The sequence below is a fragment of the Martes martes genome, assembly GCF_963455335.1.
Source record: "Martes martes genome assembly, chromosome: 1".
Classification (NCBI taxonomy): domain Eukaryota; kingdom Metazoa; phylum Chordata; class Mammalia; order Carnivora; family Mustelidae; genus Martes; species Martes martes.
Window position 1 is genome coordinate 113,664,036 of NC_137888.1, and position 12,277 is coordinate 113,676,312.

The 12,277-nt window shown below is 35.9% G+C and overlaps 1 protein-coding gene across 4 annotated transcripts in view; it reads left to right on the forward strand.

The window, feature by feature from the left end:
• Positions 1–12,277, forward strand: part of OPA1 (OPA1 mitochondrial dynamin like GTPase) — an 87,200-nt gene that overhangs the window by 42,277 nt on the left and 32,646 nt on the right. For all 4 annotated transcript variants that reach the window (XM_080811764.1, XM_080811763.1, XM_080811762.1 and 1 more), the window contains 5 exons: positions 114–190; positions 6,855–7,020; positions 9,226–9,378; positions 11,130–11,238; positions 11,735–11,814. In XM_080811764.1, the coding sequence (XP_080667890.1) occupies positions 114–190; positions 6,855–7,020; positions 9,226–9,378; positions 11,130–11,238; positions 11,735–11,814 (585 nt within the window). The remainder of the gene's footprint in view (positions 1–113; positions 191–6,854; positions 7,021–9,225; positions 9,379–11,129; positions 11,239–11,734; positions 11,815–12,277) is intronic.

Below are 12,277 nucleotides of genomic sequence, written 5' to 3' on the forward strand. Positions count from 1 at the left end.
GTAATCTAACCCTACTAGCCTGTCAGAGGCCTTCTTTTTAGTTATCTCTGAAATTCACATCAGGGCAGATTAATCTTATGAAAATCTTACTTACTTGTATCTATATTACCTAGAATGAACTATTTGAAAAAGCAAAAAATGAAATCCTCGATGAAGTTATCAGTCTGAGCCAGGTTACACCAAAACATTGGTGAGTATTTGACCTTTTCTCAAAGATTTTACTATATGGATTATAACAAAATATTAAAATTTAGATTGATAAATCAGTGATTTATTGTAGCCTTGGCTCATCCCCCCAAACAGTAAATAGCATAAAAGTATTTCTTTTTGCAAAATCTAACTACTATTGTAGTCTAACTAATTTTTTTAAAAAGACTATTTCAATTAAGAAAAAAAACTGAACTTTCAGGAAAATATTTGTATGGTTTCTCCCAAACTAATTTCTACTGTGAGATAATACTACAATATACAAAAAACATTCTGCTTACTGAAATCACGTGATCAGTCTTAAATATAATTATATATTTATTAAGTATCTTTCAGAAAAGGTATTCTGAAAAATTGCTTTCTGCATGGTCTTTTTAAATCTTAATTTGTCTTGGACTTCTTTTTACCTTGTAAAAATTTTGATTTCTGTCAAGTCATTTAGGCAAAAGTTGCATCAAGTTGTGTTTTATATAAAGATTAGTCTATCAAAACTGGTTGTTCTTATAGGGAAAGGGAGGGAGAAATAAAACAAGGCAAAATCAGAGAGGGAGACAAACCATAAGAGACTCCTAATCATAGGAATCAAACTGGAGGGGCGGTGGGTGGAGAGATGGGGGAACTGGGTGGTGGACATTAAGGAGGGCACATGAAATAATGAGCACGGGGTGATAGAATGATCACTGATCTCTGTCTCTGAAACTCATAATACACTATATGTTATTTAACTGAATTTAAATAAAAAAATAAATTTTAAAAATCTGGTTGCTCTTGTTAGATTAATCACAGAGAACAAAACTATAGTGAAAACTAATTTGTAAAGGAAAAAGAGTATGTATTTCCAAGTTCTCATTTCTGAGTAAGAACAGTTGGTGCTTTTTGTGATACGTGCCTCATGTTTTGTACAAATCATATTTTAAGTTGAATTTTATTGAAGATTTTTTAAAAATAGGTAAATGCATCATTTTGAAAAGTAGTCATGCAAATCTCTTTCGGGGCAAATTATCACCTTCTCATTATTTATTTATTTGTTTGTTTTCACCTTCTATTTATGTTTAAGTGAATTTTGGCACTCTTAAATTTGTTGGAATAGAGCACTGAAACTGAAATAGGTTCTATGTACCTCAGGCAAGGTGTGTATGAATAGCCTTGATTTTTTTTTGTGATCATATTTTAATTAAAAATTCCTTGTGCATGGGCACCTGGGTGGCTCAGTGGGTTAAGCCTCTGCCTTCGGCTCAGGTCATGATCCCAGAGTCCTGGGATCAAGTCCCGCATCAGGCTCTTTGCTCGGCAGGGAGCCTGCTTCCTCCTCTCTCTCTCTCTCTCTCTCTCTCTCTCTGCCTACTTGTGATCTCTCTCTGTCAAATAAATAAATAAAATCTTTAAAAAAAAAATTCCTTGTGCATGAATTATCTTTCTAATGAAGTCTATAGTGTTTTTAAGATTTTATCATTCTTGGGGGTGCCTGGGTGGCTCAGTCGGTTAAGGCCTCTGCCTTCAGCTTAGGTCGTGATCCCAGGGTCCTGGGATCGAGCCCCGCATTGGGCTCTCTGCTCAACGGGGAGCCTGCTTCCTCCTCTCTCTCTCTTTGCCTGCTTCTCTGCCTACTTGTGATCTCTGTCAAATAAATAAATAAAATCTTTAAAAAAAAAAAAGAATTTATCATTCTTGGACTTGAACTAAGTATTTTCTGTTCTTCTGTTTGCTCAGCTGAAGATCCAAATTGAACCTAGAGAGTAGTGTCCAGTCCTTAAATTTGAATTCAATATTCAGTATTATTATTTTATTTAGTATTGTTAGTTTCCCCACATCAGTGTCCTTTCTTCCTCTTCAAGGAGCCAAAGTTGATCTGTTTCCAGTCTCCTCTCCTTATCCCCAAAAGGATTCTTGATCTTACCTATACTTGTTGATTGATTAATCAGGTTTATATACACTGTCCAGCTTATCTTTGTTATTATTTGTATTTTAAGCCAGTTCTATGGCTTTCTGTAAGCCAATTAGCTTTTGAAATTGCAAGAGATTGTGTGTGTGTGTACACACACACACATGCACACATGTGCACACAAAGAATGAATACTAGTCGTACTAGGTTGTATGAAGATAATGTACATGAAAAGTGATTTGTAAACTATTATAACTAATAATGCTCTTGATGGAAGAAAAATTTGGTGCCTCTGTAAATTTCTGTCATCATCATGAAATGGGTAGTTTTGTATGCCTGCACTAAAGTGAGCAGTGGGTATAGATGTCATTTATTTAACACACAGGTGGCTGAAGGGAATTGTGAAGGAATGAGTAGCCTGTATTTCCAGGCTGCCTACTGATAAGGCAAGGGAAAGAAATAGGACATATGGCTGCTAGAGATTTATTCTGTGAGCTGCTGGATCAGATGATTCTATATCTTTTCATCAGTGTTTTTTTTTTTTTCCTGTACTCTGTAGCTTAACACAAACATAGATCAAAAAATAGCAGGTCCTAATTGGAAGTGTTCATACCACACTGAATTCAACTGCATTTTACCCAAAGCATTTTATTTTTGTGACATAGTTGTTACTGTCCTAAGTAGTATTTGTTGTTGTTGCATATGCTTTATGTGATATTTTAGGGTTGACTAAGATATTAATTATTTAAGTACCAAGACTACTTGATCTATACTTTGTGATCTGGAAGCAGTGTTACAAGTATTTTATGTCCCAAATGTGATTGTTTATAATTTACTTATAGGCATTCTACTGTACTGTAACTGTGTTTTAAAAAAATTTGTTAGGGGTTATATTTGACATATGATGCATTATAGGCAGAAATGGGCTCCCAGCAATTTCACATAATATACCTCATCATCAGGAATTGATTAAAAACATTAAGCAGGAGATATTGGTATACCGTTAACATTATGTGACCATTATTATAGTTTTATATGTTTTTCATAGTCATTTAGAAGGGTAGCTGGCTATATTGATAGAAATACACTTTTTAAAAAATGGTATGATGGTATGCATATAACTTTTGGTTAAAAGTGTTTAGTTTATTTTGTTAAAAGAGTGAAAGGAAAATGGGCATGCACAGTTGAGTTCCCTAACTCAGAGTTGAGGAATTAAAAAAAATTTCTGATATCATAATTCTAGATTTAATGGGTAAAAGATGTTAGGTAAAGGCAGTGACAGAAAATTGCAGAACCCAGGAGGTGAGAGCAAGCAAGGTGACAAAAGTAGCTGAAGACTTACCTATGGCTTTAGCATAGGGGAGGCGAGTAGCAGGAGATAAAACAGTAGATACAAATAAGATATAGATTTTCAAGGGCCATATAAGCCTTGTTCAGAAGCTTGGAATTTATCCCATGAGCACTGAAGGCCGCTGAATAACTTTAGAGCAGATTTGCATTTTAGAAAGATCTTTGTAGTAGGGAAAGTGGAATGTTATGAAGAAGAGGGCAGTGAGCAAAGAGACAGTTGGCTGTTGAAATTATGTAAATGAGAGGTGATGGTGGCTCGAACTTGAATAGTGGTTGTGCAGATGGAGAAGAGGAGACAGTTTTGAAATATCTGAGACGTTACCTAGAAGGTAGATTTGATAGGATTTAGTGATTGGATGTATAGGTAATGGAAAAATTAGTTAAACAGTGAGTACATTTTTATCCAGTCATTACATTGCTGTGAATTTGTAGGAATAAAGATATATTTGACAAAGATGAACACATAAGAATCTTCACTGTTGTTTTACTTATAAGTGTAAAAAAATTGAAAACTTATATTTTCTCTTTGAATTAACATATTTGATTTATTCATAGAGTGGATTACTGTGATTCCGTTGAAAAATATAAGATGTTGGGGCGCCTGGGTGGCTCAGTGGGTTAAAGCCTCTGCCTTCGGCTTGGGTCATGATCTCAGGGTCCTGGAATCGAGCCCCGCATCATGCTCTTTGCTTGGCGAGGAGCCTGCTTCCTCCTCTCTCTCTGCCTGTCTCTCTGCCTACTTGTGATCTCTGTCAAATAAATAAATAAAATCTATAAAAAAGAAAAATATAAGATGTTGACATGGAAAACTGTATAATATGCTTTTAACTTTTAAAAAGTGTTTATAAATCAGTCTGTGTAATATCCACCTATGTAAACACACAAATGTTTATGCAAGCATTAAATTTTTTTATTGATAAATTAAGCTGTGAATTATACTACTGAAAGAGGAATTATGGAGGACTTCTTACATTTTCTGTATTAGTTGAAATTACAGAGTGAATCCTCTGCTTTAAAACAAGAAATTTCCATTTTGAAAAGTGTTTTCATTAAAATGGAGTAAAACGGAGGTAAAGTTCCTGGAGATAATGAGGGGAATACGTAGAACTATAATGTTAAAGTTATATTTTGTGTATTTGTGGAATTTTCCCTAGATGATGGCAAAATGTAGAATAGAGAAGTCTACAGTCACATAACATGTTAGGAAATGTAAGTAAGGGTGCATGTTAGGGTGGCAGACAGTGTAAGCACATGAGCTGGCCTCAGCACAGGGATTTTTGCGTGAGAGTTGAGGACTAACGGTCCAGAAGAAAGATTGTGGGGTGAGGAAAACATGGCTTCCACTTCCTAACCATGAGCAGCTTCCGGTCAGCAGAATGTAAGGACAACCACTGTCTGGAAGGGAGAGCCAGGAAAGGTTTGAGGATATAAGGAACAGGCAAAGAGTGAGAATGTAAAGTGGTTTGTTTGTTACAGAACAGAGTATAGAGGGCACAGTAAACATGATTATGATGAAGGCAGGGGAGCAGGTGGAGTGTGGACAGAGGACAACAGCTTGGTGGTGAAAGGGGAGGTGAGGATTGGGGGGTGAGGATAGGTGACAGCAGCTACCTGTGGTGGATTGGAAAGAGGCCTCCTGTAAGAAAGTTACGGTAGACTTGTCAGGATTTGATGGTCTGGAATTTTGTTATTATCTCCTTAAAAGGATGAGATGTCTGAGATGTCAGTTCTTGGCCCAGACTCCAGGGAAGAGATGACAGACCAAGTCTGTTCTGAGACAGGAGCAGCAAAAAGCTTGGTGGTGAGAGGCTGGATCCTGGCCTTTTGTTCATCTTTCAGAAATCTTGAATTTGTGTTTAAAGTTATATGAATATGAATTAATGAAATTAATGAATAGGAGACCCTGAGCAGCTTTCTTTTTTCAAGTTTGCTCCTAAAAATCTCCCTGTCATTATCGGTCATTAACACTGTGACTAAATTAACTTTGTCCTTCTGGTCTCCTGTGGTATCCTTCCTTACCTCCTTACACTAACTCTTTGGTGTTCTGGTTGTCACTGAAAACAGACCTGAAAGTTAGCAAGGGGAAGCCAGCAGCTAACCTTATTGACTCAGTAAACTTGTTTTTACACAAGATGTTGAGTGAATATAAGGAGTTTGGATAGAAGGGAGTGTTGACACTTCTCAACCAAGAAAATTGCAACTTGACCTTCTTTGGTCAGCTGTTTCTGCTACCCTGAGCTTTGTGGCTGCATAGTAGCGGGTTGAGGTTACTCTTAAGACTGACCACTTTGGGTAAGCAGAGTGTTTTTTATGTTGTAGTATTATCTTATAGGAGAAATTAGTTTGGGAGAAGCCAAATAAATATTTTCTTAAGAGTTCAGTTTTTTTCCTTGATTGAAATAGTTGTCTTTTTCTTGTTTAGAGATCTTTGTTCTTCTAAGATGTCTTTAAGGCAGAAAGGATTCTCAACTTGATTATCCATCTTTTACATTGTTACCTTTATTTATTGTGATGTGTTTGACAGTTTTACGTAGCAGTATCCGATCACATCTCTGTGCTTTGTGCTGTGGTCTGATTGTTAAAATTACACCAAGAAGTTCTCAGACTTGGACTCCCCTTAACCATCAATACGTATAAAGTATGTATTAATATTTGGCAAATAAGCCCTTGAAAAGATGCTCAGAAGTATTAATCATTAGGGAAGTGCAGAAGAAAACCACAGCGAGATACCACTGTAAACCTGGCAGAATGACTAACCATATCAAATGTTGGCAACATGTAGAGCATCTAGAACTCTCATACTGTCTGGTGGGAATGTAAAATAGTTCAACCATTTTGAAAAACAGTTTTGGCAGTACCATAAAAAGTTATTTGTATAATTGCCATATGATACAGCTATTCCAGTCCTAGATGTTTTACCCAAGAGGAGCAGCAATATGTGCCCATACAGTGAATGCTTGTAGCAGCTTTATTTGGAATAGCCAGTAATGGGAAGCAACCCAGATGTCCTTTAACAGGTAAATAGATAAACAGATTCATATAGTGGAATACTACTCAGCAGTAAAAAGAAGTGAAACATTGATATACACAACAATGTGGATGAATCTCAAAATATGCTGAGTAAAAGAAGACAGACAAAATAGGAGTATGCTGTGTGGTTGCATTTATATACAGTTCTAGAAAATACAGGCTAATCTCTAATAATAAAGTGAATACAATGGCTAAAACTTTTGGAGATGATGGAGAAGTTCATTATGTTGATTATGGTGATTCACACAGGTGTGTTCATATTGTCAGCATTTTAAATATGTGCAATCTATTATAAGTGAGTGATACCTCAATAAAGCTGTTTTTAAAAACAAGGTTATGTTTAAATTTTGGTGTTTTTGAAACTTTTTTTTTTTTTTAATTTCAGGGAAGAAATCCTTCAGCAATCTTTATGGGAAAGAGTATCAACTCATGTGATTGAAAACATCTATCTTCCAGCTGCACAGACCATGAATTCAGGGACTTTTAATACAACAGTGGATATCAAGCTTAAACAGTGGACTGATAAACAGCTTCCTAATAAAGCAGTAGAGGTTAGGATATAATTTAATTAAATGGGTAAGAAGCATTATCTGAAGGGAGTAGGAGCTGTGAATTTTAGGTTTTATTCCCATCACAGCCATTGTCTCTCCTTTGGGTCATTATGCTCCATTTATTCTTTATTCCTCTTCTCTGTGGTGGGATTAACCTTAATGCTCCTACTGGTGACTACCATTATAAAAATTTACTAATTGGTATGGTGCTGGCCTGAGGGTATTTGTTCTGTTCCAAAGATAGCATATAACAAAACCAGCAAAATTTGCTCGAATGTGAAATGTTTTTAGCTTTTTCTGTGGGTAAGGATTTCATAAGGAAAATGTTTAATGGATAAAACATTTCATTTATTGATTTTCTGCAGAGCTCAGTTGTACTTAATCATTTCCTTAGTTTGGGTCCTGCCAGAAGATTAGACTAGGAATTAAAAGAAAGTACCTTGAAGAATGCCTTTCTGTTACACATGGTCTCCCACTTAGTAGCTGTGTGAGCCTTGGACTGGTTGCTTAAGCTTTTTTTTGTCTGTACATTAGGGATGGTAATGTTGCCTACCTCACAGATTGTTATAAGAACTAAATGATATGTGGGGCGCCTGGGTGGCTCAGTGGGTTAAGCCTCTGCCTTCGGCTCAGGTCACGATCCCAGGGCCCTGGAATCGATCCCCGCATCGGGCTCTTTGCTCAGCGGGGAGCCTGCTTCTCCCCCTCCCTCTGCCTGCCACTCTGCCTGCTTGTGATCTCTGCCTGTCAAATAAATAAAATCTTAAAAAAAAAAAAAAGTAAATGATACATAAATGTATGTAACCTGTAAAATATTTAGACATACCTAGCTCACAATAACTGCACAGTAAGTGCCAGCTGCTGTTATCTAAGTTGATTTGCCATACGTGTTACTCTGAAGAATGATTATTCTAGCAAAGACTCAGCGTGTCCTGTGCCTCTGAGTGAGGTTGCTCACAAAATTAGAATCAGTGTTAAAGATAATTTTATTTTTCATTTTCTTAAAAAGAAAATGTCAACCTTTTAATTATTCGGGTGTGTTTCCCCCCTTTCCTGTCCTGCTCTGCTCCTGGCTGCTTCACCTCTTTTCTCAGCTTCTTTAAGCTTCCCTTTCTAAGAACTGACAGCTGTTCTTCCAAAGCTTCATAGAGCTGACCCCTGTCAGTTCTCGACACATGTATTTCAAATAACGAGGGGGCTGCTGCCACCACTCCACTAGCTCTTCTCACAGCTGGCCTTGACATCTATCTGGGCCCTGTCCTATGGTAGGATATTGTCACATCCTAAGGCTCAGCAGAGAAATGGTCATTCTGTTTCCTGCTGCATTCTCCCTTCATGGCTGGGTGTGGCAGAAAGATGTAGATCTGCTGAAGGGTCAGGAAACACAGATTCTCACATCTCACTGGGTATTTTTGGACAGTCACGTTGTTTATGCCCTGATTTCTTAATGTTTAAAATGAAGAGGGCTAAATAAAAAATACATCAACTAGCCCACTTAATCCTAAGTAGATTTAGTTCTTAGTTACTTTTGACACTATGCTCTTCCTTTAACTGGCCAGGTAATTATGAGTTAGCTATAATATAAGTTGAATATTATTTAGTATAAGTAATATTCAATATGATTGAAGGTATTGATACATTGCTTCATATATTTGCATAAAGGCAAAGATGTGAAAAAGACTGGATCTTCACAGTGATGTGAAGAAGATAAATTATTACCACATTTTAAACTTTCTACAGTATGGAAGAAGCAGGCAGACTCACATGTTATACAGAATGAAATAATTAAGTGAACTAAGTGTGGTGGCTGATTGGAGTGCAAATCTATCTCAAGGGGGTGGCCCCAGTTCAGCTGCAGCTGGTGTTGTATGGGAACACAGGTATAGTGCTGTCAGTTCAAGAGAGAGGCTGGAAACACAGGTTTTATATGAAGTCTATTTTTAGTGTTGGCTACTAATTTTTTAAAATTTAAAACACTGTATGTCTAGAAAAAAATGTCAGGACACCGGCTCTTTCCCACCAGCTACCAGTGTGAGATACCTAAGCCAGAGTTTGTATTTGCTGCCTTTAAAAAAAAAATTGTGGTTTCATATGTGTTTTGTGACAGGCTGACTTATTATATCTGTTTGGCTTAAATTCACATGTTTGTCATGTTACATATTAAAGTATGTAGTATAAATACAGGTTTTTTTCTTTTAAATCTAGGTTGCTTGGGAGACCCTACAAGAAGAATTTTCCCGCTTCATGACAGAACCAAAAGGGAAAGAGCATGATGACATATTTGATAAACTTAAAGAGGCTGTTAAGGAAGAAAGTATTAAACGCCACAAGTGGAATGATTTTGCGGAGGACAGCTTGGTACGTCATTTGATTATTATATTATATTATATATATACTTATTGATATATACTTATTGATATATACTTATATTTATATATTATATGCAGTTGTATATTACTATGTATTATGTATTATATAGTTTGATTATTCTATTATAATTATATTACAGTGTCATCCTCATAGTTTTATATAGTTTCTCAAATTTATACCCTTTTTATAGGAAGTTGTTTTTATATGACTATTTCAATTAGGTTCTGCATTTAAAATAATGAGGAAAAGAAATAGTTTAACTGTCTATAATCAGCCTTTTAACAATTCTCTGCTATTTCTTTCATGGCTGTCATTTCAGAGAAAAGTCAAATTTTGCAGTAAAAAGGCTTCTTTAAACTTCCACAAATTGTTGTAGACTAGCCATTACATGAGCCTGAACCACAGATGGCTCAGAGGATAGCTGCTTCTCATTTTTACCCTTGGGGGTAATGAAAGGAATTAGATGCATTGCTTTTCAGTGGATTTGAGTCATAAAATATTAGACTCCTAAAATAATGCTAATTACCACATGTTGAATGCTTAAAAGGTGCCAGAAACTCTATAATATATTTTCTAAGCACTATTTTATTTAGTTCTTAAGCAGTTTTATTATTGTCCTTGGCAAAGCTCAGACTCAAGCCCTGCTCTAATTACAAAGCCTGGCTCTTGACCTTCACCAAATCCTCCGCCTCCAACAGATCTTTTGTTATGTAAAATGTTCACATGACCACAAACCTTGTTATTAATAAGCCGCTGCTCTGTGCAGACAGTTCCAAAGAAGTACCTTTGAAAGATAAGATTGAACAGTTTTCTAGAAAAATGCATAGTTCACTGGGGGCTGGTTGTAATTACAGTTTATTTTTAAACAAGGGTTTGTCTTTGTATTTGAAAGCTGTATTCATTCTTGTTAAATGCCTTTGAGACTAGCTTCCTGTGAGTGTCCTTTTTCATTCATTCATTCATTCAAAAATTATAAAATTTAGAAATCAGTTTTCTTATAATAGCTCACATTTGCTTATAGTTGTCCAGACCTTTTAAGCTTCTCTCCTTTATACTTTTCAGTGATGTTAACAGCGAGACAGGTTGTTTTTCTCTTTTTTGAAAGGTGAGACATACAGATCGTATGACAAAAAGGAGAGTAGCGAAGATCTGAATCATTAACTCTTGAGTACTAGGGTTCTAGGCAGATTTTATGTAGTTACATGTCTGATGTGGCTCTATCTTAGACATAGGTCATTTAATTTGGTATAGGAAAAAATCTTCACTGTTCATTCTTTTGGAAGAAAGCTGACAAATAAGCAAATAATAGGACCTCCTCTATTTGCATGGGAGCTACATACTTTGGGGGCGGGGGAGCTACATACTTTTATGTTTTAGGTGTAGCTGTTATTTTGTATATTTGATAAGCTGTCTATTTGAATAAAATTACTAAGATGATAAGGCGTAGGAGTGCGTGGGTGGCTCAATGGATTAAGCCTCTGCCTTCGGCTTAGGTCATGATCTCAGGGTCCTCGGATCATGACCTGAGCCAAAGGCAGAAGCTTAACCCACTGAGCCACCCAGGCACCCCTGTGCCTTCAGGCTTTCTCCTCTGAGGGGAGGCTGCTTCCCCCCTCTCTCTGCCTGCCTCTCTGTCTGCTTGTGATCTCTCTGTCTCTGTCAAATAAATAAATAAAATGTTTAAAAAAAAAGATAAGGCATAAATCAAATTAGCTGTTTCTCTTTCCTTGTCATTTCAGAGGGTTATTCAACACAATGCTTTAGAAGATCGTTCCATATCTGATAAACAGCAGTGGGATGCAGCTATTTATTTTATGGAAGAAGCTCTTCAAGCTCGTCTCAAAGATAGTAAGTAGGGACACAGGTTATTGAGTTTTGAGTATTCCCAGTGGTGAAGGAGTTAGTCAACTTGATGAACATTTGTTTTAAAAAAAAATTTTTTTTAAATAAATGAGACCAACATTTCATAGTCTTTGTCGTTAATACTATAATTAAATATTTTTGTGAGATTTTTCAGTCAACTGCTTAGTAACTACTGAAAATACTAAATAAACTGGACACATGTTTATATGTACTCATATTCTTAAAAAACTATAATTGAAGACTATTTTAGTGTTTGACTCTATGTTTATGGGACCTTTAAATTAATTAAATTATTTTAAATTATTTCTTCTGTATGTACCATATCAATCATGTAATCTTTTCATTTATTTCAGCTGATTTTATATTGAGATAGCAGTTGGAAATAGTTAAGATAACAAGACTATTTATTATTAGTTATAATTTATATACTTGGTAAGTGATCAAATTCTTGATGAATTAAAAAATTTTTTAATTTTTCTAGCTGAAAACGCAATTGAAAACATGATAGGTCCAGATTGGAAAAAGAGGTGGTTGTACTGGAAGAACCGGACCCAAGAACAGGTTAAAACAAACATATCTCTGTGTTATGATATAATTTCATTTATTTTAATTCAGGTATTAAAATACAGGTTTTGCATGCCTCCAGACCAAGCTTAATAATTTCAAATATTTTACATCAGCCTTTCTAAATTATAATGAATCTTTAGAATAAATAGAAAACTACAAAAGAAAGTTGTTTTTTGGGGTTTTTTTAGGTTTTTGTTTTTTTTTTTTTTTAAGTGAAGTAGCTATGTTATTAAAAGGAAGGGGAAAAAGGGGGCACCTGGGTGGCTCAGTGGGTTGAGCCGCTGCCTTCGGCTCAGGTCATGATCTCAGAGTCCTGGGATCGAGTCCCACATTGGGCTCTCTGCTCAGCAGGGAGCCTGCTTCCCCCCCCCTCTCTGCCTGCCTCTCTGTCTACTTGTGATCTCTCTCTGTCAAATAAATAAAAAATACAATCTTTAAAAAAAAAAAAAAAAAAAAA